Below are 25,688 nucleotides of genomic sequence, written 5' to 3'. Positions count from 1 at the left end.
GAAGAAGTTATAGCCCCAGGGCAAGTTTACATACGGCAGTGCACCGATAAAGAACTCCTGTATGCTTTTTTGTCCTCTCTCCTTTCATAAATTCCCCCTTTTTCTTCCTCGTATATCGGAAGTCATCAACAACATTTACGATAACGCCGGATCAGCTTGCGTCAAATGAACCAGATAATCCAGGAACCACCGCAAGCTCTGGTCACAGCAAATCAAACAAGCTCAGGCGCCGAACAATGGTATGGCGTAAACCAGAAGGGATATCATGCAACTCCAGACTCACTCGCCACCCCCATTTATATAAAGATTCTTTCCTTTTTTGTGTACATGCGCCGTTGTCTGTCCAAGGAAGCAAGTTTCCCACCTGGGCCGAAACCCCAGATGTCTATGCCGCCCCCCTTTTTTGTTTCAACTCCCACCGAGTTTTCGTGTTCTCATGATGAATCTATAAATTCGTATTGGGTGGCCGATTCTTCAGTGTGGTGCCCCTGTTGCGCCGCCGATTGGTCACAGATCGTAGGGGGTCATTCATTGGCGAATTCTCGTCGCTCGTTTCAAACCGCTCATGTCCCACTCGGATCACCTTGATCACGTTGCTCAGTCCCAGCGCCACACTCCCCGCCCAATTCGCGTCATAGGTCCAAGGTTGGATACGAAAAGGTGTTGGGACCCTGACGGATCTGATACCAGCGGCATCGTCTCCCATGTTTCTCCTCTGCCAATTTGCGACAGCATCCAGACTTCCCAGTCGTCGTCATTATTGTTCTTGGGCGTTGTTGGCCGGCTATGATTATGGCTATTGCGACGCCGGCGAAGGGTGGTGTGCCCTTGAGATGGTGGATACCCGTTGGTGACTGGCTTGGTTATGGTCCTCTTCCGGGCACCCACGATCATCCCTGTCGGTAGGGCTTCCCATTCACCAGGATCTGCGACGACGCGTCGAGTCTCGCGAGTCCGGGGCCATTGGCAGCACGTCTTGCTTACCGGCTGGCCAGGGGTACGGAAACAGATGGATTCGCCATCATGCTGAGGTGTGTAGCTTTGTACGACAAGGTCTCTCGTGAAGGCGTTCAAATACGCGAACGTTAGAAATTTTAAGCCCACTGAGCCGCATTGCATCTGGCGCCGCTTGGAGTGGAAGCATTTGAGTGAGCGAGGTTGGATGGGGTCGGTTCTGAAGCAGTGTAGTGTGACATAATCCGCAGCATCGACCAAATCGACGGACTGGCTGCGCACAACGAGGAGGTATCCCAGCTCGGGTAACGTAACGATGGACATGAATTCCTTCTCCAATGGTCGTGCTATGTTAACGGCGTTGGCAGACCATCCACACGGATCCTGCGTTAAGCAATAAACTTCCCCTTCTCGAGAGGAGCTTATGAGCTTGGTAGTGCTTTTTGCTGCAATAAGGTCAGTATGTCTTCCAAGGCAAAATAGAAGAGGGAACGTGAGACTCACATTTGTCTACGAGAGCATCAACCGACACAATAACGCTTTCCCCAGAAATGACATAGCTGCCAGCCTCCTCCCTGTCGGGACGTATCTCGATCATCGTACCGTCGCGGCGGACCAGGAGTAGGCGAGGCAGCCCGTGAGTATCGTCAGCGGTGAAGAAGAAGGCCTCGGGCTTATATCGACAGGATTTGACCGGAACAGAAGGGCCCCAGGATTGCTCGTGAAGATCCCATAGTAAAACCTTGTCCGTCGTCAACAACGCTAACCAGTGAGAATCGTTGATACACATGGCCTTGGGGAAGGTAGTGTCGAGAATGTCATTGCCTGAAAGGGTATAGCTAGCACCATCGGCTTTCATATCCCAGACTCGGATAACCCTGTCGAGTCCCACAGAAACAATGATGCCATCGGCAGAAGCGGACAGCATGGCGACATCCAAAGAGTGCCCACCGCTGAGCGTATCGATTATCAGCGGAGGCTCATCCGCGTTGTCTGAGTTATGATGAGACTCTGCCAGCTCGTCCCACAGTAGGTAGTTCATGAGCAGTCGTACTGCAGCTGCAATAATGAGGATGGAGATTACAAAAGGGGCCGACTGGTGGCGCACGAAATCATAGACGGCAGGCAGGAACGGGCGCTCATGGATGTTAGGCTTGCGATCTGCCCCCTTCGCGACGAATACCAGCGGGTCGAAAACTTCTGCAAGGTAGCTGTGCGCGTCAGGCTTAACAACGTGAATGACTTCCCTCGCGGTCTCGTGATCCTGGAGTCGGAGCCAAGAAGTCGGGCTTCTGGCTTGATGAACGTCGATGGAGAGCTGGGAATGTGGAAACTCAGGAAACTCGTGCTTCCTGCCGATGCTCACGAACCGACCTAGTGACTTCACCAGACTTCCGTTCTCGAAAAAGTGCCATTGTGCTATCAGTATAAACCCTATCATGACAACGGTGCCGGCTACGCGCGTCGACATGGCAATTTTGCCTTGAAGCATAGCATCTGTCCAGGATTGGCGAGCTTGAATCTCAGCCTGGGAGCGATTGTTCCGGATTGAAGCTTTCGTTAACGCATCGCTAAGTTCGGTACGACGCACATCAACGCTGAGAACGGAGAGGAAGAATGTTGATAAGTAGAAGAAGTCGAACACAATCGCAATGGCAGCAAATGTGCAAAACGCGGCAACTCCGGGAGAGACCAGCCGGGATAAACCCCAGAGGATCAAGAGGTTCTGAGCCACACTCGCAAGGGCAACATGCATGGTCTCGCCAAAAGCATAGCCGATCCTGTTACTCGTACTATCCTCGGAAGGGGTGAGTATGACGGCATTGATGAGTCTGAAGACGTTTTCGAGGCTCATGGAAAAAATGACAACAGGGTATGCGAAACTCGGAATCCTCGACAAGTCAATCTTGAGGATCGCACAGACGGTGAAACTCGACATGATGGAGACTGCAAGCTGCGCAATGACCGTCACAATCAAACCCATCTTAGACTTGACAGCTCTCAGCTTGGACAGGCTGACCACAAAGTACGCAAGGGTCAACATGTAAGCAATGCAGAGGGCCATAATATCCTGGATCGACAAAGGCCGGAACTGAAACTCATAGAGCTGACTCGGCATGCTGCTGCCGTCCCGAGGATACACGTCGTACCGGTCCGACATTTTGGCGGCCAGTTCCTGGGCCTTGGTCTGCCAGATGCGCCCGATTGGGGAGTTGCGACGATGGATCAGAGTGATGACAAGTGCGTCGGCGGCTACCAAGCGGCGATCCTCGAAGCGCTTGCCAGCGAAAACGATGGAATGGCGAAGAGTGACATTGACAGACGTTGGCTGCGTCTTCCTCGCGTTCACCGTCCCCAGAATGTCCAGGTCGTCATCTATCTTCTGCGGATCGCAAGACCAGTATTGCAGCGGAGAGTGAAAGAACCAAGACTCGTCCGTGACACCGTTGATGATATGAAAGGCGTCACGCTGCTCCTTGCTCAGGTGCATGGCGGTGGAGGCGTCCGGGGCCCCAAGGGGCTTGTCTGGAGCGGGTTGAAGTTCAATGTCGGCCCAAGAAGCTCGTCCTGCAGCTCGAGGGCGCCGAGAAGGAGGTCGCGGTCCAAAGCCTCAAAATAGTTGCCATGCACCCATATATATCGCATTATAACATCGGGTTCAATCGGACCCTTGGCCTGAGGGGTTGCGCATCCGTCCAGACATGATGCGGCAAGTTGGAGGCTCCATTGGTGAAATCGTTGGTGTACAAAAAGGGGAATGGATATACTAGAATCGAAGCAACCGCGACGGAGATGAGCAGTGTCGTGACCACATGGCGGGAGGCATATCGGCCGTATCGAGTGAAGACGCTCCGCAAGGGATGACTCGGAGCTAGTACAGGAGCTTCAGTCGTTCTTTTAAGAGCAGCAGCAGCAGCAGCAGCAGCATGTTAGTTATTAAAGTGTTCGGTTGCGGCCGTGGGGGTCAGGGACTCAATACGCACCCTCTGAAGGGATAAAGTAGGTACCAAATCATCCTCCGACGCAGGTGATGGTATTTTCCACGTCAACTTGGGTCGGTGATTGGACAAGCGGCTGTCTATGTCGGTTTGAAGCGCATATGGAATTGCGCAAAACTGGCCATTCGCTATTATGGTACGTGGGGGCGGTCATGATATTGAAGCTGGGATCGTGCGCAAGGAGAGCATCAGCTACACCGTAGCTGAGGTTGACAGAGGAGGGTTGCCAATTCTTGGGAATCATCAATAGTCGATTAGTATGGCATGAGCCACAGCGCCAGCAGGAGACTCAAGAAGGTGCAGACGAGGGCGTACATGAAGTCGATAGTTCCGTTGGAGATGTGGCAAGCTAGACTCGGAGCCGAGGGGAAAAGAAAAGTGTATGGTGTCCATCAATGTATGGCGTCGATGGATGGTGTCCATTTATTTACTACGTATTGTAGGTAGACTCAGCAGCAGGTAGTTGGTGTCTGGTCTAAAGGCGCAACTGGTACACTAAGCGCATAGACGACATGTACTTGGATGTACTTCGCAGTTGCCAGGAAGGTCCTGCAACCATTGTGTGCTGGGATCTGATGGGATTGATGAAACCACGTTTAAGCTACCTAGCAGCTGCATCCAAACCGCGCTGAACGAGACCAAACCCGCTCTGGGTTGGGTGTAGTGGAACATTCCATACCAACGTCTAGTGCATCAGCCAGAGCTATGCAGCACTGATAGAGTAATGTATGCACATACTTGCTCCTTCCCTACTCTTGTGATTCATCGATTCGATCACACCCGGAATCTCTGAGGATCTGAGAGCTGAGCCTCAAGGAGGGGGCTGCTGGGTAGCATTTCCCACCAGTCCGCTAAAGGACGATCCTCGGGCCAATTTCCATACAGGCCAGGTAGGATAGGTGATAGTGGTGGGGGTTACACTATGTACCTATCTATTCCTCAGCGCACTAACGGATGCGTCCAGCCAGCGTGGCAGCTCTCAGCTTGCTGAGGTTACTTCCAAGTACCTATGTACCTCCAGGCCGTTTCGGCGAACTGTTCGATATTGTTTCCGTGGGGCCCGCCCGCCCCGCCTGCCGAAGCCCGCCCAACCGCTGCGAACAGCAAGCCCGTTGAGGGTTAGGATGGGATCATCGACGATGGAAAAGTCGAGTGTTACCTATGACTACATGTATATAGGGGGGCTCTGCAAGGGTTTCGGCCACAATACGGAAGACTGTCTATGCTTTTATTGCCCCTTTCACTCGTAACGAGACACATTATCTTGCCAGTCGTTCGGGAAACCCGACTGCCAACCCAAGACGGACGGATGGATGCTGTATGTAATACCAACGTAAGCGCCCATTTATAATGTCCATGATCGGTCTGGAACAAAATTTTCAGATAGTCCAGAACCTTGGCCACCTTAAGGTTTGCTTGTTCCTGAGTCCTGACACTGTCCCATCGAGTCTGGGGCCCGGCTATGTATGTACGACTGACGTGCCAAGCCATGATGGAGAGGAGGCAGGAAGATCGCGTTCATGATGTGCCATCTTACTTGAACTACATGGCTACCTACACAAGGAGATCAATTGATGTGCATGCACGTATTGGCAAACATATGCAAAGCCTTGTATGTAGCAAGAAAACAAGTTCTGGAGGAGACGATGACTTGTGTCGAGTGGGTGCGAATATTCGCTAGCCAACTTACAACACATAGCCAAGGTGAGGAGGCGTGGGCTAATTCCTGCCAAAGTGGAAGGCCACGAAGCACCTTAACGGCTTAACCTACAAGCAACACGTGTGTACGGGCCAAAGGAAAACATTAAGAGCCCGAGGCAAACCGTCCAATCTTCCGGAATGCGTCCCCATGGGGAATGGACGAATTCAAACAGAATAACGTTCCGGTTGTGTTGGCCGGCTGGTATGGTACCTATGAGCTGCATTGGAAATAAAGCCGATTTCGAGGCCATCCATGTAAATAGGAGATAGGAGATGAGTGGAGCAATATTGTGTGCGGCGAGACAGCCGTTGTGGTGTGTGTCTCTGTACTAATATGCATGACTGACTATCAATCAATCGCATCACAGGAAAAAACAATTGGATTGGGAAATTTTAATCTATCTACATAGATGCTGTCTGTCTGTTAATAAAGAACCATGCAGGGCACGCAGCCATGCAGACAGAATTCTAATAGCTTGGGCCTATCAGTCCTGGATTCGGTATGTGGGACCCGAAGCTTCAATTGCAAGTTTTCGCCGCAACACCACCACCACACCACCAACGACTCCAAAAAGGGTCTGCATCCAAGCTGCGTCAACGTCGTACGATAACAAGCATTGACAGCCTCTTTGGCAAGGCCCGGGAGACGCTTAGCATCCCCTTGCTTTTTTTCCCCATCAGGCAGAGACAGTCCCTCTTCTTTCCGGTTCGCCGGCAACCTTGACCACACCACCGGCTGCAAATGCTATTTTTGCAGTAGCCGCAAGGAGGCGTGAGAGAAGCAAGAAATTATCTCCCTTGTTCCTCGGTAGTACCCGAACAATTTTCCGTCCCCCGCCAATCCCGCCGCCGTTTCTGAACGATTCGGATCCAGGGTCCACTGCCGAGAGAGGGAGAGACTGAGAGACAGATTGTAGAGAGCCCTGCGGGCTGACAGCATCGGAAGTAGATCCATCCATACCACCACCTCCCCTCCCTCATCAGCATCCTAGCCCCCTTGCGGAAAGGAGGGGGTTCCAGACACCGGGCAGACGCCGACACACGACAATAACGAGATGATGGCGGCAGCAGCGGCGGCGGCGCAGGTATCTGACCCCATCGCCGAACTCATCACCACGTACCACGAGCTGAACTCGTCCGTGGTGGAGGAGTTGGCCGAGGAGCCTAGCCCCTTGGAGTTCATGCGCTACGTCGCCCGCAACACCCCCTTTGTGGTTCGTGGAGGCGCTCGCGACTGGCAGGCGACCAAGACGTGGAACGTCGAGTATCTGACTCAGTTTCTACGAGATCATAGTGTCAATGTTGCCGTGACGCCGCTCGGGTTGGTCTTGACTCTCTCTCTCTGTACCTAGTGAATGTAGAATCCATCTCTGATTTTGTTCTGTTCCAATGAACAGAAATGCAGATGCTCCGACACTCGATGAAAGGGGCAACAGTGTTTTCGCAAAGCCGCATGAAGAAGACCAGCCTTTCCAGGACTTCATTGAATACCTGACGAAGCAGGAGACAGATCCCAACTTCCAAGGATCCGAAACTAGATATGCCCAAACCCGTATGTACATGAAGAATTCTCTACCTCCCTCCTCACCGCTTGAACCATATGTACTTTGGGGGTGGCGAACACACACACCCCTAAGTCCCTGATTATCCTTCTTACTAGCTGCTACAAGTTGGAGCACCGAGAGTCAGAAGAGGCCAAGCTGTCCATGTATCAATGCACGCTTTCTCTCGGCTTCTAGCCCCGGGACAGAGCCAGAAGCAGACAAGATATGCATTTCGTTCTCTCTTCCGGGGCCCCTCCCTCCTTTCCTTCCCCCCTCCTCCTCCACTAGTTCCCTAACCGAAGCAACCAACTGCCAACCTACTCCGTTATCTACTAACCCCACAAACCCGACCCAGAAAACGACAACCTGCGGCACGAGTACCGCACCCTCTTCTCCCAGGTCCAGCGCTCCGTGCCCTTTGCCCGGATCGCCCTGCAGCAGGACCCCGACGCCATCAACCTGTGGATCGGCAACGCGCGGTCCGTCACGGCGCTCCACCGGGACAACTACGAGAACGTCTACGTCCAGGTCGCGGGCCGCAAGCACTTCGTCCTGCTGCCCCCGCTGTGCCAGCCCTGCGTCCACGAGCGGGCCCTCCGGCCCGCGCACTATGCCCGCCGAAGCCGCCCCCGCCAAGAAGAAGACCAAGACCAAGACCAAATAAAAGGGGATAACGACGACGATGACGACAGCAGTAGCAGTAATAGTAACAGCAGTGACCTCGAGCTGATCATGGAAGAGGATGCCGATGACGTCCCCTTTGCGACCTGGGACCCGGACAACGACCAGGTCAACGCGACCAAGTACTCACACCTCGCAACCCCGATGCGCGTGACGCTGGAGCCGGGAGACATGTTCTACCTGCCAGCCATGTGGTAAGTTTTTCCTTCCCTCTTCGCGGGGTTGTAACTGTCATTGACTACTCCCACCGTTGTTACTTTACTCACCCCCTTTTTCTTTTAGGTACCATAAGGTGTCGCAATCGTGCAACGAAGAAGGGGTATGCATTGCTGTAAACTACTGGTAAGGGACAACCTCTGTCGCCGAAGGGCCATGTTGGTTTCGCCTCTCTAACGAATGATCTCGCCGCAGGTACGATATGGAGTTCAGCGGGCCTCTATACCCCTTGGTCTCCTTCGTTCGTAACATACTCTCAGTGCCCGAAAAGTCGAATAGCTAGATGAGTTTCTCCATATCGAAATGCATAGCTAGAGAGCGGCGGTATATCCGGGAAGAAGAAAGCATAGAAAAGCTGAAAACGAGGAAGGAGCGCGACAGAAGAAGAGTGAGTGTTCATAAGTATCATCTATCCTAAAGCTCATACAACATAACGTTCCCCCAATTCGACTTTCGAGGGTATCCAACAAGGGAAACTAACAATCCCCATCACAAACTTGCCCTTCCCCTTAACTGACCGACTCACTAATACTCCAGAACACCGTACACGCTATCGACAATACAAATGTTGCCATGCCTACTTCCATCGTGCCTTCATCCCCTCCTATTCATTATGCCCTCCTCCTCGATGGACCATGCTCACATATTTGTTCGTACGCCAAGTGGATTCCGGGACCTCTCATCCAGAAATCGACCCTTGTCGTCGCCAATCTTGCGCCTGAAAAGTGACAGGTCCTGGAGAAGCTCTTGCATGTAGTCTTGCATGTCATTTGCCTTGTCCTCTTGAGCCTCGGACGAATAGCCGTCATCTTCATCGTCGTAGTAGGCCTCGTCAATCAGCGAATCGTCGTCCATCTTGTCGTCTGCTTCTTCCCCACCGGTAGGGACCGCGTTTTCCTTGTCCGCTTCGGCTTTCTCGACCTGTTTGTCACTGACCATCACTTCGGGAATCGGGTTCTTCAAGCTCTCGAGCGCAAGCTTGAGATGAAGTCGCAATGCCTCGTTCTCGGTCTGCAGACTGCGAATCTTGCCTTCGGAGACCATACTGCGTTCCTCCATGAGACGCTGCATCGCAGCGACGCTGTTCTGGTACTCCTCCAGACGTTCCTCGCTCTCCTTGTGGTCCTTTTCGCGCCGCCGCGTATCCGCAACGCTGAGCTGTAACACCCGGATCTCCTCGGCCATGGCAGCAATCTGGGCATCACGTTCAGCAGTAGAGATGTGATCCTGGTTGACGATGGCACGAGTACGGATGCGCTTGGCTTGGTCGGCGTATCGAAGAGTCGACAATGTTTCGTCGTAGTCCGATGGTGCAATACAGGCGATCATGGCCGTCTTGCTGTTGCCGCCGAGGGAATCCTTGAGCAGCCATGTCAAGATGGAGTCTCTGTACGGCACAATATCCTTGCTCCGCTTGCCGCCAGCTCGGGGCTGCTTTGGATCCGCCAAGGCTGCAATGACGCGGCCCAGCGTGGTAAGGGACTTGTTGATGTTGCTGCCTTCTCTCAGGCGCGCACCTGTCGCCTCGGTCGACTTGGCTCGCTCGCTTCCTGCCAAATCAACCAGGCGAATTCTCGAACTGCGCTCTGTCGTTTCGTCCGTCTCCATGTCGTGGTGGATTTGCTTGAGCATGATGGTGAATACCGCGTGACTACGACTACTTGTGTCGTTCATCTTGGTGCTGGCCGTCGTTCGCGATGCATCCCCCGTCTTCATGTACCGTAAAATCTCCCCGATGTTCCTAACAGGCACATCCGTCAAGTCCTTTACGTAAGGCCCCTCGGTTGGCGACTCGCGAATCTTCAAGTAGTAAGGCGGTTGATTGGGGCGAACGGGGACCAGCAGATCGCGGACATGCTCGTTATAGACCTCAAAGTACGAAGCGCGGACGTGGTAGGAGATATTGGGCGTTTCCTGCTGTGCTGCCTCGATCCGTTGGAAGAGATCCTCGCATGTCCTGGGGATCAGTCCGGGCTGGTCAGGGGTTCCCATCATGGTGTACGATTTTCCGGACCCAGTCTGGCCGTATGCAAAGATGCATGTGTGGTAGCCCTCAAAATTGTGGTCCAGAAACTCCTCACCCAAGCAGTTGTAGACGTCCTCCTGTTCGGCATAGTGCCTATCTTTGCGATCGTGGCTCCAGAACGAGCTGTCAAAGGTGAACGATTTCTCCTCGATGACCTTCCGGCTCTTCGCATGGCTGTTCCCAGGGTCATCGTCGCTAGGCACGTGAAGCGTGGTCATTTGTGTGATGGGATCCATGCTTATCAAGCAGTCCTTCTCCTTCTCAATTTCTAAAAGTAGCCTCTATATCAGCTTCATTCTCTTGGCCGTCGTGGGTATTATTAGTGAGATGTGTGATGACATACCTCTAGGCAAAAAGGCCCTCACTCTGACCACCACCTTCACATTCCCACCGCCATCCACCATCTTCATATGCGGCGGTAGTGTCCCATCACGCGAGCGCAGCGAAGGAGTCGAGGCGGACGACTGCGCGACGGAGAGCATCGAGTTCCGATGGTGGGGAGCCATAGTATTATTATTGTTGATGCTGATCCTGATGCTGTTGCTGTCCTTGTCTTCTAACTTGTTTCTCTGGATTGTTTGAGAGACAACGGCATGCAGCATTCCAGATTCCCGTAGAACCTCAGATAGCGATTCGCATATGTCGTCAATGGTGTCGCGAAATCGCAGGTTCAGGAATGCGCCGTACATTTGATGTGACTTTTGCCCACCGCCGCCCAAGAAAGTGGGTTGGCTGGGTAGACCCGCTCTGTTGATTTTTGGTTGCCAGGGCAGCTGCAGGTCGCGCTCCGGCCTTGACGTGGCATGTGCCTGCCCCCCAATCGATCTGCACCAGGGTCTCTCCAAGTATGTACCTGTTTTTCATTCATGGACTATATAAATGGAATCCAGAATCTGATGCTTCACATATCGAGAAATATGACGAGAATTGGTATCGTATAGTAAAGTGAGCTGGTTATTTGAGCGTCGGTCTGGGTTCGGTCTGTGTTGACGACGCGCTCTGGACAGGTTAAGAAGTTCGGGTGAGACAAGAAGACACAAGGGTTGTTGATTGGGATATCGATCTGCCCACCCGCTTGGCACGGGATGGGAGCGCTGTCAGGTCACACAACTTCTGAGAATACCATGTTACCAGCAACATAAACCAGTGAGTGTCTAAAATCCAAGTCTTGCTATGGTCTATAAAAGTCTGCCAAATACCAAGGTCGCTTACAAAAGTATCTATGTAGCCCATCTAGTCTACATATAAGAGCCGTCAGCATAGCTCGAGTCTACTATCTAAAGCTCACCGTCTACATTGTCTATTTCCTTTTCAACCCTTTACCCAACAATTCAGAGCCAATCTCGTTGATCAGGTCCTTCTCCTGCGGGAACTTGTCCGCCTTCGACAACACCGTCCCTTGTGCGTCCATAGTTCTAAGGAGGTCAATGAGCTCTCCCTCTAGGGGCATGCAGTAACCAAGGTATCCAAGAGCCAGAAGCATCCCGTGAAGCGTTTCGGCAGACTCCTCCTCTTGTGAGATCGCCTCCAGCATCGAGGCTGCCAGTTCTACCTGATCAGTCTCGGGCAGTACGTCTTCTTGCGTCTGCCTTCTTCTCATGTTGTTGGTTAAGGCCAGGTTGAAGAGCAATGAGGCAGCAGCCACTCGCACGGGGTTGTGCTTTTCATCGAGGAAGCTTGTCGACACCAGCTGTGTTATGGGGTTCCGTAGAGAAGCCTGGGTCAAGATCTGGTCCGCAAACAGCGGGCTTGAGAACAAATTGCACACCATCTGGAGCGTCACGAGGCGCAATGCGTATGGACAATCCGCTTGGTTGTTGACGTAGTCGAGGATACTGATAATGGATTCATACTTAGATTCTTCGGCAAAGAATCCACTGACGCGCTGGTCCACGATGGCGCTTCGGAAGAGATCCACCACGGCAAACATAACATCTACCGGCAAGTCTTTCAGGGCATTGACTAGATAGCTGGCGAATCCGTGCAAGTCAGAAACCGTCGCTGCGGCCGGACCCTCGGCCTTTCGTGTCTCAATAAAATGCTTTAAACCAAGGACGGCGGGATCATCGGAGCCCATCTTGGCCATAAGTTTGTCCAGCGGTGGCACCTTATCGTACAAGACTGGGTGAACCTCTGGATCGGCGAAACGATTCAAGTTGAGCATCTGGTGGGGATGCGACAGGGCCGCCATCTGTACCAGGAGCCCCAGAGTTGACCTGAGTCTGCTTGCGTCGGCACCCATCCAGCGCTCCTGTTGCTCGCCCCTCAAGAAAGAGATAAACGTCGGAGTCGCGCTGATATTGTACCGTTGGCCAATGTCGAATGCCAGTGACGTATCTACCTTGACCAAGGTTGCTTTATCGCCATGTTCTGCGGCCAGCTGGTCGTACAGAGGATACAGTGTCTTACAAGGTGGACAAGTTGCCGAGGTAAAGAAGATGATGGCGCATGTCTTCTTCGCACCCTCAAGTAACGAGTCCAGCTGGCGGGCCGTTGAAACGTCTCTTACGGTACCCATTGCGTGTCCAACATGGTGCCCGCCATTCGTCTTGACTACTGGACGAGGCGCTGATGTTGCTGCCATTCCTGATGGACGGGCTTGCGGATCGGTTTGGATACCTAGAAAGCCACCTTGCTGAGCCTTTTTGGCCTGCACCATCTGCTCGAGCTGCGGCAGCATCATTTTGCCGAAGGGAGATTCGAGCACGGCTTGTGGCATATTGCTGATATGCTCCGGAATACCCTTTCCTACTAGGAAAGTAGCAAAGTCGTTGCTAAAGTTGTTGCAGTTGTGTTTGCATAAGTCGTATGCCTAGAAAAGTGGTTAACTACCGCCCAGACTGCCATGGTCTAATTCAAGATGCTTACCTCTACGGTGAAGATATTCCTCAACGAATCCACGTACTCTATAATCACTTCCATGGGCAGCTGAGTCTTTCCCAGCTGGATCCGCTGTAAGGGCTGCCCTAGATGCGAAGTGCCGGGCCGAATGGTGTTGATGCCGCCATCGTAAACCCACTCGGTGCCGTTCAACTCTATCGACGTATGATAAACAGCATCAAGTTGAAAGCCTAGTAGAGCCATAGACATCTGACGGGCAAGCCCGTTGGACAGGTCGTACACCAGCAGATGGACATCCATTGCAGTGGGTGGTGATTGATATCGAAAATGCACGCGGGTGCTTGTTTGCACGTGCTCGAAGGAAGCAATGCGATTATACCCTCCGAGCCTCGTAAACTTGGGTTTGGAGAAGCGTACTTAGTAGATGAGAAGCAAAACGTGAAAAAGAATCGTTGATTACTGGGAAGAACAAAAGCGACTGGGTCTTTGAATAGCCTCGGAAAGATTAAATACGAAGAGGTTGGCTGGTGTAGTATGGTCAAGATATTTGAAACTCCAAGTCACAAGGTGGCATAAAGGCAGCGGCTTCTTGTACGTCACGTCAGCGCTTTCTAGAACCGGTGCTGGAAGCTTCCCCGATGGACCTGATAGGCTAACTGTGGGGTCGGGCCGTCTGAAGATGAAGATACAGGCGGGAAGTACATTTACAGTACGGTTCTTACCTGGAATACCTGCCCTACACCAACCAGTTCATCTCCAGCGAGATCTATACTTACACATTTGGTGTCGACCTGTCGGGTCGTTTGTTAGGCTAGCACGCCAAATGTGACTTGCACCCAACAGTGGCTTGGCGACCGGCTTAGCGATTCAGCTGTGCCCTCGAGTCCCCCTTTACGGAGTACTTGAGCAGTAATAACAGGTGGCCAGGGATCCCTTTAATTGGGGCAGATCGTCTGTTGCGCGTCCCAGGGGCAGAACAAAGTCCAAAGGGGTGATAATGCCCACTTTTTCAGCGTACTTGGAAGGCACTTGGAAAAGGATGCGGCGAATGGCCAGCATGCCAGATTGGCCTTGCCTGCTTGCCCTGGATCGCCCTGAATAGAACAGACAGATGAGGAACTTCTTCGAGATTGCATTCTCCATCTAACATATGCACACTCCCACCAACGCCACAGCATCCGCCGTCGATTCTTTCCCTTATCTAGAATTGGAAGCGTGTCCTACTTCGCGTCCTCGTCTCCATTCTGCACCTCCCCGTTCTTGTCTGACTTTCCCCAATCTAAGGTTTTAATCAGCGTCGGTTTCGCAGCTAATTCCTCCCTGCGAATCGTTCTCTTCTTCTTCTTCCTCACGCTCGTTCCCTCCTCACCTATCTCCCTCTAACCCCCACGTCCCTTTTGGCAAAGGGGCGAGTGCTTTGGTCTAGCTGTTCTTATGCGACGCACATCAGTCTCGTTACCGACGAAGCAGGTTGCTCGCGACCCTCACGAGAAACCCGGCCGCTACGATAACAATTACGCACAGCACCCGCACCGCGGTGAAACCGGCATCCTGGAGAAATTACCACCTGCCGGTATGAACTCAGCACAAAAGGCGCGGTGGTTAAAGACCACCGCGATCGTTGTGTTTCTGATCTTCCTCTTCTACTACTTCTCTCCGAGAGGCGCAGACATCTACACCGGCGATGTTGTCGCCCCTGCGACTTCGAAAGGCCAGACTCCTTCTGACTCATCATATGGCACCGATCGATGCACCAAGTCCGTTTCCAAGGACAAGCCCATTATCCAATATGTCCTCATGATCGACGCCGGCAGCACTGGATCTCGAATCCACGTGTACAAGTTCAACAACTGCGGCCTTACCCCCGAGCTGGAGAAGGAAGAGTTCAAGATGACCGAGAAGAGCGTTGGCGGCCTAAGCAAGTATAAGGACGACCCCGTTGCCGCCGCGAAGACCTTGGATGATTTGATGGCCGTTGCCATGAAGACCGTTCCCGACAAGCTCAAGGGATGCAGCCCTGTCGCTGTCAAGGCGACCGCCGGTCTGCGAATGATTGGCGCTGAGGCGAGCGACAAGATCCTCCAGTCTGTCCGAGACCACCTGGAGAAGGACTACCCCTTCCCGGTCGTCTCTCGTGAGGAGAACGGTGTCGCTATCATGGACGGTTCCGACGAGGGTGTCTACGCCTGGATCACAACAAACTACCTGCTCGGCAAGATTGGCGGCCCCGATCAGAGTCCCACCGCTGCCATCTTCGACCTTGGTGGTGGTTCCACGCAAATCGTCTTCGAGCCGACCTTTAAGGGAGCAGCTAACGGCGGTATGCCTGAAAAGATGGCCGAGGGCGACCACAAGTACAAGCTTGCTTTCGGTGGCCGTGACTTTGAGCTGTACCAGCACTCTCACTTGGGCTACGGTCTGATGGCTGCGCGCAACTCCATCCATCTTAACCTGATTGAGGACATTGCCAAGGGCCAGACCGACAACGCGTGGCTCAACAAGCCCATCGTGAACCCCTGCATCAACGCTGGCCAGTCCGATACGATCAAGGTCGATCTGGGCGACAACCACGGTTCTCTGGGCAAGGGCAAGATCGAGGTGAACATGACCGGTCCCGTGACCCCTGCCCCGGCTCAATGCCGCAGCATGGCTGAGCGCATCCTGAAGAAGGACTCTGCTTGCTCGCTTGCGCCCTGCTCTTTCAACGGTGTTCACCAACCCTCTCTCGCCAAGACGTTTGCCAAGGAGGATGTCTTCGTCTTCTCCTTCTTCTACGACCGCCTCAAGCCCCTCGGCATGCCCGATTCTTTCACCCTGCGCGAACTCCACGACCTTGCCAACACGGTGTGCGGCGGCGAGAAGGCCTGGGAGGTGTTCGGTAGCATCCCTGGTGCCCTGGATGAGCTCCGTGACCGCGGCGAGTACTGCCTGGACCTGAACTTCATGATCGGTCTTCTGCACACTGGCTACGACATGCCCATTGACCGGGAGGTCCGCATCGCCAAGAAGATCAAGGGCAATGAGCTTGGCTGGTGCCTTGGTGCTAGGTAAGCTGATAATACCCTTCTTTACCACTCTACCATGTTGAACAATCGCTAACTAATCGTTTTTCAGTCTGCCTCTTCTGGCTAAGAACTCTGGATGGAACTGCAAGGTGTCCGAGATTCACTAGGAGGTTCTTGAGCACGATGGATTGAGATGAATTATCTGCACGCATGCAAGCAAGATAGACATTTCTTAGATTAAAGAATAATGACCGGGAGGGCTGGGTACGGGCTGTAACGAAAAAGAATAATAAGCCGCAAACGCTCGAAGAGCTAACGTTGTGTGGCCGGCGTTGTTGGGTTTCTTATTGTATAAAATACGGTTCTGGTTACCTAGAGAGGTTTATACCAAGGAACGAAAGATGTACAGAAAACGAGTTTATTCATGACCTCACCCTATCAATACCAACATGAAAGAAATATATACCTTTGCCATGCCGAAGTGATAATAGGCCTTCGCTGGTAGAGTCGAAGCAAGTATTATTGGCTTTTATAGAAGCAAGTGATTTTTATGGTATTACGTGTTTACACTACTATTACTACAACGCCGAGGCCACCATCCCAATCACATCCTCCACGACGTCCTCGGGCCCGACCCCCTCGAGCAGCTGCTCGACGGCGGCCAGGTCGCTGCCCCACTGCATGCTGCGCTCCTTGGCGGGCGCGACGATGCGAATGCGGTGCAGGTAGATCTTCTTGGCGGCCAGGACGACGAGGGCGGGCGTCGCGTAGTCGAGCCCGTGCAGCGCGGCGAGGCTCTGGACCAGCTGGCCGAAGTGCTTCGTGGCCACGGGCGTGATGCCGCTGCCGCTGCCGCTGCCGCTGCCGCCGCCGCTGCCGCCGGTCGCCACGGCCCGGTGCATCCGCAGGTGCGAGATGATGTTCATCTGGTACCGCAGGACCTCGATGTCGACGTGGACCTGGCGGCTGGCCGTCGCGAGGGCGGCGATGTCGGTTTCGGTGAAGAAGGGGGAGAAGTCGGTGCGTAGTGGCTGCAGCGGAGGTACGCGGGTCGCTGTTGTTGCCGTTGTTGCTGTGGCTGGTTTTGGCGGTATTGATTTGGGCAGCGGCTCATACGCGCTGCTGGGGGCGGCGAAGTACTGGGCCGACGACATGCTGCCCCGTAGACTCCAGCGGCGGACGACGCTCTCGCCGCTCAGGCTCTCGCTGCTGCTGTGGTACCGGTCCCCCTCGTAGTCCCTCATCGACCCGGCGTCATTAGCGCCGCCGGGGAGCTCGACCTTAGTTGTATCTTCTTCGTCTTCCCGCTCCTCTAGCCGGGCGAAGCCGTCCTCCGGGTCGTGCCAGTGCGCCACGTAGAAGAAGTCGTTCAGGTGCTCCGTGACGCGGGCCTGGCCCGCGCTGTCGGCGCCCAGCACAGCGACGAACAGGAACTGCTTGGGCGCCGCCTGCACGCTCGTGTGCGTGAAGATGCGCCGTGTCCGCAGCAGCTCCAGGGCCTGGATCTGCACGGCCTTGGGCGCCCGGTCCAGGTCGCGCGCCAGCACCACGTTGGCGATCTGTGGCTGGTATGTGGCGTTGTGGTTGTTGTTGGTGTTGGAGTAGGATGTGGCCGATAGGGGCGTGAGGGCTCGGAGGATGCCGCCGGCGCCGCCGTTACTATTGTTGTGGTGGTGGTTTGCGCGCGAAGGGTGAAGATTACTGTGGAAGTAGGAGTCGTTGTTAGTTCCTTGGTGCTGGTTGCCACGCGTGAGTACCGGCGAGGAGGAGCGCGAGTTGGCCGATGCTGTCGGGGACTGCGGGAGGAGGATGGAGGCGGCGAAGTCGTCGAGGGTGGTTTGCGCAGTGCAGTTAACAACGGCGGATTTGAGGTTGAACGTTTGAGCGGCGACCTAGTTCGTAGCAATGGTTTTTCTCTCTGTCAGCCAATGCACTCCTCCATCGCAGTATAGTATAAGAAAGACATAAGGGACCGTGACATACCAATTGCAGCTCCTCGACTAGATCGTCCAGGGATTCGGGCTCGGTGCTGATGATGCAGTGTTCACGGCTCATGAGACAGAGTAGTGCCGCCAGATCCAGATCGCCTAGACCATGGATCTTCTGCTGCAGCTCCTCATCCGCCATTGTAGAAATGGCAGACGCCTCTCAATGCCATTGGTGTGCGCTGGAAGAACAGAGGCAGCAGTACAGAAGGAAGATGGTTTTAGAAGTTGGTTCTATCCGGAATGACGTTGGGAACTTTGTGGCCCCCTAGAGTGCCCCTGGAAGTTGACGGATTGTCCCGCTAGAGCCCACCCGATCTGTTCTATGGGTCCTGCCCCGTCACTAACATATGGGTTACAACCCTTGGAAGTTGGAACGCCATACTTATATCTGTAGATAAAGAATAGAAAATTTTGACTAACTGCCTGAAACTAAGTTGCTCAGCTTCCTCTCAGCCAGGACCTTTTTCGGCGGGATGATATTAAGGAGATCTTTCGCATAGGCTGCTGCGGTCATTGCGGCGTATCCCTGCTACTCTGTGTTCTCGGATGCATGGCACCTGTCCCAGGCCTGCCCTTACGCAATGGTTCCCAAGCATCTAATATTTGGCCTAAAACATACCCATGGCTCCGAGTTTGTAGGCCAGCCCGGCCGCCCGCTTGAACAGCCGAAGGACATACAGTCGTAGGCTGCAACTTCAAGCTGCCTTGTCCCCATCCTCTGCCGACTGGCTGATACCTTTACCATCGCCTTCGGCGGCTCTACTGCCCCCTTCCTTCTTCCTCACGTCATGCCAGCCCATTCCCCACAGGAATATCCCACAGACCGCCGCTAGGCCAGCTGCTAGGTAAAAGATGCGGTCGATGCTGTTTGCGTATGCAACGGATACACCGGCCGGGTCTTCGGCCGAGACGAAGGAGCGGGATCCAAGAGCTTGACACCGGTCACATACTCGGGGTTGGGCTTGGGCTTGAAGGAGACCGGCTCCATCTCCGCGTCGGCGTCTGGACTTTCGTTAACCGCAGAGGTATCTTCAGGTGGTGTGGCCGGTCCGGGCGAAATCTTTTCGTCCAATACCTGCGCGATAGCCATCGTGGGGACAACAAGCGCGAACCTGAAGTCTGGACGTTGAGGGATAGTGTCTTGCAGCAGCATGGGCTCAGTCTGGAAAGGTACGTCTGAAGACCAACAAATTCGCCGGCTCAGCCAGTTGGTTTTCATTGGCGCTGATAGAAATGACTGATCTGGCAGAGAGCCCTATATTTGGACCGCACCGCCCAGGCCGGCCTGCTTGCCAATGGTGTAACACATCATGGTCAGCCATCAGATATATCATCTCCGGCCGGGCAAACATGTGCCTTCTATCCATTCAAGCCAGCCGGCTGGAAGCCTGTATGTAGCTTACTCACATTCGTTCTGGGGATGGAATAAACCAAGCGCGGGATTGGACCCAGCTTGGGGTTATGGGCATCTACCGCGTAATTTCTACTAGTGCCTACCTATACGGGCACGGGTACTTGGAGTATTTACCGTGACATCTATATCCGATATATCTGCCTCTTAAAGGATGTACTCTCGTTCTCAGTGCGGCGCAGTCCGGGGCCTCCGGACTTCCAACCTCACGAAGGGTTACAACATTGAATTCTACCGAGTAGCGACCCCCTCGTGTGAAGTAAGGGGTTTGTCTAGAACAGCCCGAATGACGTGCCACCTGCCGGGCGACCAACACTTGAGCAACCAACAGCTCCCCCTCTGAAGTTGAAGCTCTCAGTCTGAAGGTCTATTTATACGCGATCGTTGTTCAATTCCACGAACTACATTGTCTGCTCTCTCCGTTTCTCTACCACTCTCAGACTTCAGCATCGTAGCCCTCAGCAATCATGGCGTCGTCTTACGACACTCCCAGAATCGTCGAGCTCGCTGCTCAGATCAGCGCTTCCGTCAACGAAATGCAGAAGCGTCTGGCGGACCAAGGAGTGCCATCTCCCACCTTTGGCGAGGACAGCCCCCAGTCCTTTCCCGACGACGTGTACAATCTCCGTACTCAAATCCTTGACGCCACTGCCGAGCTCAATGAAGTGCTCACAGAGCCTCTGATGCTGATCTTCAAGTTTGCTTCGGTAAGACCTCCCTTTTTTTGACTGAAGCCGGGGCGGTCCATGGATCTATTATTAAACCTTTGCTAGATCTCCAACCTGATCAGTATCGACACAGTCTGCCGGCTCGGCATCCTGGATATGGTCCCTGCCGGCGGCAAGCTCTCCCTCGCAGAGGTTGCTGAAAAGACGAACCTGTCCCACGCCGAGGTCAGGCGTGTGCTTAGACACGCGATGGCCATGCGTATCCTGCAAGAGCCGGAGCCGGAAATGGTGGCTCACACCAAGGTCTCCAAGTTCATGAGCCTCCCGCACATCCAGGACTGGATCAAATTCGAAGGCAAGGATACATGGCCAGCCTGCGCCAGGGTGAGTGAGCAGGCAGGACATGAGTTGACACGGTATGCTCATGTTTATTATAGGTAGCGGACGCGTTGGAGAAATGGCCAGCATCCGACGATGTCAAGGAAACTGTGAGTGCACATAGTGTTTCTGCAGCCGGACCTTAGACTAATTATGCCATCTACAGGGCTTTGCTCTTGCCAACGACGGCAAGTCGGCTTTTGAGGTCCTTCATGCCGACCCTGAGCGAGCGATGCGCTTTGGAGGTGGCATGAAATCCCTAGACCATGTGCCAGGCTGCGGCGACATGTTGGTATCGAAGGCCTACGACTGGGCATCTCTCGGAAACACGTACATTGTGAATGTCGGCGGGTCCAAGGGTGTAGTCGCCATGGACCTCGCCAAGCGCTTCGAGAAGACGAAGTTCCTGGTCCAAGACGGGCCGATGATGATCAAGGGAGCAGAGGTTCCCGAAGAGCTCAAGGGACGCGTCGGCTTCATGGAACACGAGCTCTTCGCGCCGCAGACGGTGCAGGCCGATGTATATTTCTTCCGCATGGTCTTCCGCAACTGGAACGACAAGAACGCCGTCAATCTCTTGAAAGCCCAGGTTCCTGCTCTGCGACCCGGGGCCAAGCTCCTCATCCAGGATAAGTGCATGACTCCGCCAAACACTGTTCCGATAAGTGAAGAGCGGATCCAGAGGTATGTCATACTACTCTCTAAAGGTGTCGACTTGACTATCGCTGTCAAAAGGCCATGACTACTGACCTGACGGGACTTATGATAGGGCGATTGACATGAGTCTGAAAACCTTCTTCAACACCCGCAATCGATATCTGGACGACTGGAAAGCTCTGCTAGCAGCCGCAGATGAAAGGTTCGTCCTTCATAGGGTGGTGCAGATCGAGGGATCTCTACTGTCGATGCTGGAGGTCCACTGGGATGTGTCTTCCGTCAAGGCCTAAAGGAGTGGCCGTCAAATTTGGGTGTTGTGCTACAGACTGTGAGTGGTTCGGCTTCGTAAGTGGCTTAGGAAGGAGAAGATGGCTTGGCTTGGGCGTCCCGGACTTGTTACTACAATGCACACGCTCTTTCCAGAATACAATCCTTTGATCAAAGCTGTTTTATCATTGTTGTATTCTGGCTTGCCATGATCAAATCCACGATCACCACACATCCTCAACCCCTGGTTTTCAGCGTCTTTGCGAGTAGGGACGCAATACATGACACCAAGCATGGATAATCACCGGATGGTGCTTATTACTTACACGCGGACCATGACGCGGTCTCTCCCAACACATAAGACTCCACGCCAGCTTCCAAAGCAAACTTGCATCGAATCCTAGCCACTAGCATTCGACAACGTGTCCAGGGCAGCATCCAATGTTGCGTACCTTCTCGTGTACGCTGTAGCATTGTGTTCGTAGTCTTCCCTGCTACGTAAATACGTCGATGCTATCTCTGGGACGAGAGCATCTTCGATATCAGGATCGCTGAGGAGGGAGATGATGGAGAGCATAACGGTTCTCGTGGTGAGAGCCGGTGTCCAGCCCTCGCTTAATATATCCATGCATATCTTCCCGGTGTGGTCGACATTGGGGTGATAGGTTCTCGTGAGAAATTTCACCTTCATCGGCATATAAGGATAGTCGCAGCCGTATGAAACGCTCAACTGAAAGAGGCCGTCTCTATATGGGCTCTGCGGGGCTCCCTAAAAGGTGATTATTGCCTTAACCCCAGAAGTGTCGGACCCTATGATTCTTTATACTCATGAAGGGAACATCCAGCCTTTTCGACTCCCACAGCAGCCGCATCCACTGTGACATGCTCAGATACGCTGCAGCATCCATCTGCGCGTCCGTCTTTCTGATCGATCGTAGCTGGGTACCCCAAACAGTCTCTCCTAGCTGAGTGTCCCCACCATTCTGGCTGGGCGAGTGCTCTGATGCGACTGCTTTCCTGTCTCTGAAATTTCTGGGAACTGAAGACAGTGGACGAAAGCCCAGAAATAGCCAAACGCATCCAAGTTTTCAATCAAAGCATGAATCATAGCCGAATCATGGTCAGTGACATTGACAACGCGTGGGCATTCGAGAATGGTCGGCGGTAGCATGTCAAAAACCATTCGGAAGAAACTGTTTGGGAAGATACAGGATAGTCAGCCAGGTCCAGATCGATCTTGAAGAGGCGATCATAGGCAAATTCGGCGTCCATAAATACAGGGGCTCGTGTTGGCTTTCCGATTCCGTTTCGGTAATCCAAATTGTCCAGTCGTTTCCGCAAGACAAGCATGGTCTCATCCACGGTAGTGGTGAGCTGTCGAAGCATGTCCATCACCCATGGTGATCTCTCAGGAACAATTTCATTGTATCTACTTCTTGCAAATTCTATCTCATCCGTCGTTCGATCCAGGGAGCGCATATGGCGCAGATAATTTTCATGACAGGACAATGGTCGTGCCCTCCATATATTCGGATGCTTAGTGTATTCAGATACTAGGCCCGCGAGTACGTTTCTAAGGAAAACATAATTTCCGGTGCGATCTTCAGGTATTCCGCTGAAAGCGACGTCCGAGTCTTCTTGGACGGTCGCTAGTCTGTTCTGAGCAGGCTGTTCTTCGTCGGCAGTAACAAAGGTACACAGAGCGGAGCTGTTGTCGTCGGCTTGTCGACTTCTGATACTCGTAATTCGCTGACTTGCCGCATCGGAGATCAAATTGTTCGATTCTGAGGATTTCGAAGACGAAGCAATACTGTTCAGAACATTCACGTCGTGGATGCTTTCGATCTCGATCTCGACGGCGTTTCGCAGGCTTGCCTGCTCGAAGAGATCCAGGTTCTCCGTCGCGAAATAAAGCGCATCGATGCATTTCTCGAGTCTTTGCAGCAAGACCTCGAAAGGGCTCTTGTTTTTCAGAGCCCAGCGGAGGGCGCCGAGGAAACCGGCCTGCCTCTTCGTTTGCTTGATACGCTTAAGAAAGTCGTGTAGGCCCTCCTCGACGAAGCCAACGTTGTTGCCTGGGATAGCGAGCAGATTTGCATCCTCTGCAACATGGTACTTTTTCACAACCTTGCAGGCGTCCATAAACAGCAACGAGATTGGATTCAGTTGAGATCGGATCTGGACTTACACTTCGGGATTTTCTAGACGAGGATCATAGCCGCCTTCGTTGAAGAAGCCCGAGGCTCTAATCCATATTCGAAACCGAAATTGTTGGTTTATAAACTCCCCTTGCAGGAGAGTGAAGTCCTTGCCGACAGATCGTCCATCTTGAACGAAATTGAAACAGTCAAGGCACACCGATAGTAAACCGATCATTCCCAGCGCACCGAGAGCGGTACCAACTGGCTCAGCCATAAGTTGGCCGAGAAGTCAATAGAACAAATTAAACGACAAAGTTGAGAATTTAGAACCTGGTGGAGAAGGGGTGATCAAAAAGACGAGCCTGAATTACAATGAACGATCAATGGGATGCTGGCAGCCCGCTCGAGGACTCCAGGTCGTTATGAGAACTCGGAGTACTCAACCCAATAGGCGCCGGCCAGGGCACACCACAAGTCCATCACCCCCTCTGTGCCATAGAGGGGAAGCAGGGCTGTGCAGAGGTGTAGAGTGCCAGGTTATGGCTGGCCACATAGTGCATATAGCCAATGGCTTTACCAGCTGAACCAGGGAAACGTTTCAATTGCAACATAGACCAGTATACACGTTATCTGCCTTACGCCCATAAGGTTGATTCAGAGTCAGCCAATGGGCAAAGCAAGTGAGACTTCATCGTGTGCTGCCCACCCTGGTTAATTTATGGATGCGTGCTGACAATGTAGCGGCAAATCACTCGAGGTTGATATAAGATTGAATATTTCGATTGTCTGACCTGGGAGGTGAAGCCTCATTTCACTCCACGTGTTCCTGATGCTCGCTATTTCCTTAATGAAATACGTGAAGAACCACCACAACACGACCGTATGAGAGTACCATGGCTCAGCTGGCTGCATTCTCAGCTACTTGTGACCTAGGCATTCCAATCGTTTTCCGTACCTTTCCGTCCACCGCTATATAATCATATCATATTAGCAAACTATCTCGACGCACTCACTATATCGGTTCCAATATAAGGGTGTATGACGTGCACCAAGCGCAGTAGGGATTACTCACGAATTCCAGAACTTTTTGTCCACCTTATCGTCCGCAGCGGAGGCGGCGCGATCGTGCCGCTGTTCGAAGTCGGCGTTATGCCGCTCGACCTCCTGTTTCTGCTCCTCGCTCAGCCCTGGCTTTGCCCCGGGGATGCTCTGGTTCATGATCTTGGGCTGGGGGGCGCCATCGCCCTGGGGACCCTTGAGTGCCTCACCTCCCTTCTTGGTCGCTGTCTGGCCGTCGCCGCCGCCGACGCTGCCGCCTGTAGGGCTGGACCCGGTCTCCTTGGCCTCCTTGGACCGCGAGCCGCCCGACGCCGCGCTAGCGTCCGCGGGGTCCTTCTGGCTGCTGCTGTTCGCCTTGGTCGGCCCGCCGCCGGTGCCCTTACCGACGTCCGGTGGCGAGGGGCCAGGGTGTTCCGAGCTTTCCTGCGCCTTGGTGGCGCCCGGCTGGCCCTGCGGGTCTTTGCTGTCGTCACCGTAGCCTTGGGCCATTACTCGGGATGTAGTCGCGATGCTGCGACGGTACACTATTGACCGCACGGCAGCGGACGTAGTGGGTGCTGCTGTGCGGGCTGCCCTAAAGGCATTGCTGATGCGAATTGTGACCATTTTGATGGGTTAGGTGGTGTTGGAGAGTATTTGGGTAATGCTGGGATACAATTGTTCGTCCAATGTATGTCGACCTTCAGAATTGGGTTGAAGGAGAGCCGATTAAAGTTGTTTTGGGGAAAAGCGTAGGTAGAGACATCAGACATGTCGTGTAAGTGACGTTTGTCCAAGTAGCTGTCTAATGATGGTGTATGACATCATTAGTGGTACATGTAAGGAGGCGCGCCTGCACTTCGCTCGATGCATCAATGATCGCTACACGCCTAGGAATTTCGGGCTCCGTTGATTGTAGATCTAAGGATCATTCTCTCCGCATACTACGGAGTACATAGCCGTCTGTTCGAACGCCCAGCGTAAAGTTTCTGGGGATTATGATGACGAGCACTTAACCTTGAGGGATGGCGCAATGCACTTAGAATACTCGAGTGACCTACTAAGGTTAATATGGCAGATGCTGAATCAACTGGGCCCGAATTCTGTCACTTATATCTTATTTGGTTGTTCCCTTTACTGACAATGCTCCAGTGAGGTATGGTCAGACAATTT

General features: G+C 53.3%; 10 protein-coding genes across 10 annotated transcripts; 3 read left to right on the top strand and 7 right to left on the bottom strand.

Annotated features, from left to right (window-relative positions):
• Positions 1-597: 597 nt before the first annotated feature.
• PG994_014323 (uncharacterized protein) lies at positions 598-3,445 on the bottom strand (the record flags this gene model as incomplete). The annotated part of the gene is made up of 2 exons (XM_066865732.1): positions 598-1,400; positions 1,459-3,445. The coding sequence occupies 2 exons, from the start codon at positions 3,443-3,445 to the stop codon at positions 598-600; spliced, it is 2,790 nt and encodes a 929-aa protein (XP_066708861.1).
• Positions 3,446-3,599: 154 nt separating this feature from the next.
• On the bottom strand, positions 3,600-3,883 carry PG994_014322 (sterol-sensing domain of SREBP cleavage-activation-domain-containing protein; the record flags this gene model as incomplete). Its single annotated transcript, XM_066865731.1, is given in 2 exon segments — positions 3,600-3,819; positions 3,834-3,883. The coding sequence occupies 2 exon segments, from the start codon at positions 3,881-3,883 to the stop codon at positions 3,600-3,602; spliced, it is 270 nt and encodes an 89-aa protein (XP_066708860.1).
• Positions 3,884-6,709: 2,826 nt separating this feature from the next.
• PG994_014321 (uncharacterized protein) lies at positions 6,710-8,077 on the top strand (the record flags this gene model as incomplete). The annotated part of the gene is made up of 3 exons (XM_066865730.1): positions 6,710-6,975; positions 7,052-7,206; positions 7,554-8,077. 3 exons carry the CDS (start codon positions 6,710-6,712, stop codon positions 8,075-8,077), a joined length of 945 nt encoding a protein of 314 aa, XP_066708859.1.
• Positions 8,078-8,734: 657 nt separating this feature from the next.
• PG994_014320 (kinesin motor domain-containing protein) lies at positions 8,735-13,262 on the bottom strand (the record flags this gene model as incomplete). The annotated part of the gene is made up of 4 exons (XM_066865729.1): positions 8,735-10,389; positions 10,465-10,913; positions 11,438-12,933; positions 12,990-13,262. The coding sequence occupies 4 exons, from the start codon at positions 13,260-13,262 to the stop codon at positions 8,735-8,737; spliced, it is 3,873 nt and encodes a 1,290-aa protein (XP_066708858.1).
• A 1,134-nt stretch (positions 13,263-14,396) lies between these two features.
• On the top strand, positions 14,397-16,134 carry PG994_014319 (Guanosine-diphosphatase; the record flags this gene model as incomplete). Its single annotated transcript, XM_066865728.1, has 2 exons — positions 14,397-16,009; positions 16,077-16,134. The coding sequence occupies 2 exons, from the start codon at positions 14,397-14,399 to the stop codon at positions 16,132-16,134; spliced, it is 1,671 nt and encodes a 556-aa protein (XP_066708857.1).
• Positions 16,135-16,545: 411 nt separating this feature from the next.
• On the bottom strand, positions 16,546-18,094 carry PG994_014318 (uncharacterized protein; the record flags this gene model as incomplete). Its single annotated transcript, XM_066865727.1, has 2 exons — positions 16,546-17,859; positions 17,951-18,094. The coding sequence occupies 2 exons, from the start codon at positions 18,092-18,094 to the stop codon at positions 16,546-16,548; spliced, it is 1,458 nt and encodes a 485-aa protein (XP_066708856.1).
• Positions 18,095-18,650: 556 nt separating this feature from the next.
• Positions 18,651-19,174, bottom strand: PG994_014317 (MFS multidrug transporter; the record flags this gene model as incomplete). The annotated part of the gene is made up of 2 exons (XM_066865726.1): positions 18,651-18,819; positions 18,867-19,174. 2 exons carry the CDS (start codon positions 19,172-19,174, stop codon positions 18,651-18,653), a joined length of 477 nt encoding a protein of 158 aa, XP_066708855.1.
• Positions 19,175-19,833: 659 nt separating this feature from the next.
• On the top strand, positions 19,834-21,359 carry PG994_014316 (uncharacterized protein; the record flags this gene model as incomplete). The annotated part of the gene is made up of 5 exons (XM_066865725.1): positions 19,834-20,073; positions 20,140-20,418; positions 20,472-20,522; positions 20,579-21,096; positions 21,182-21,359. The coding sequence occupies 5 exons, from the start codon at positions 19,834-19,836 to the stop codon at positions 21,357-21,359; spliced, it is 1,266 nt and encodes a 421-aa protein (XP_066708854.1).
• Positions 21,360-22,831: 1,472 nt separating this feature from the next.
• PG994_014315 (uncharacterized protein) lies at positions 22,832-23,478 on the bottom strand (the record flags this gene model as incomplete). Its single annotated transcript, XM_066865724.1, has 2 exons — positions 22,832-22,855; positions 22,891-23,478. 2 exons carry the CDS (start codon positions 23,476-23,478, stop codon positions 22,832-22,834), a joined length of 612 nt encoding a protein of 203 aa, XP_066708853.1.
• Positions 23,479-24,545: 1,067 nt separating this feature from the next.
• On the bottom strand, positions 24,546-25,142 carry PG994_014314 (uncharacterized protein; the record flags this gene model as incomplete). The annotated part of the gene is made up of 1 exon (XM_066865723.1): positions 24,546-25,142. One exon carries the CDS (start codon positions 25,140-25,142, stop codon positions 24,546-24,548), a length of 597 nt encoding a protein of 198 aa, XP_066708852.1.
• Between the last annotated feature and the right edge of the window lie 546 nt (positions 25,143-25,688).

The sequence above is a fragment of the Apiospora phragmitis genome, assembly GCF_038363925.1.
Source record: "Apiospora phragmitis strain CBS 135458 chromosome Unknown utg000013l:1.0-2965645.0:1.0-2969333.0, whole genome shotgun sequence".
Classification (NCBI taxonomy): Eukaryota; Fungi; Ascomycota; class Sordariomycetes; order Amphisphaeriales; family Apiosporaceae; genus Apiospora; species Apiospora phragmitis.
The sequence above is the reverse complement of the archived record's forward strand: the minus strand, read 5'-3'. Positions and strand labels throughout refer to the sequence as shown.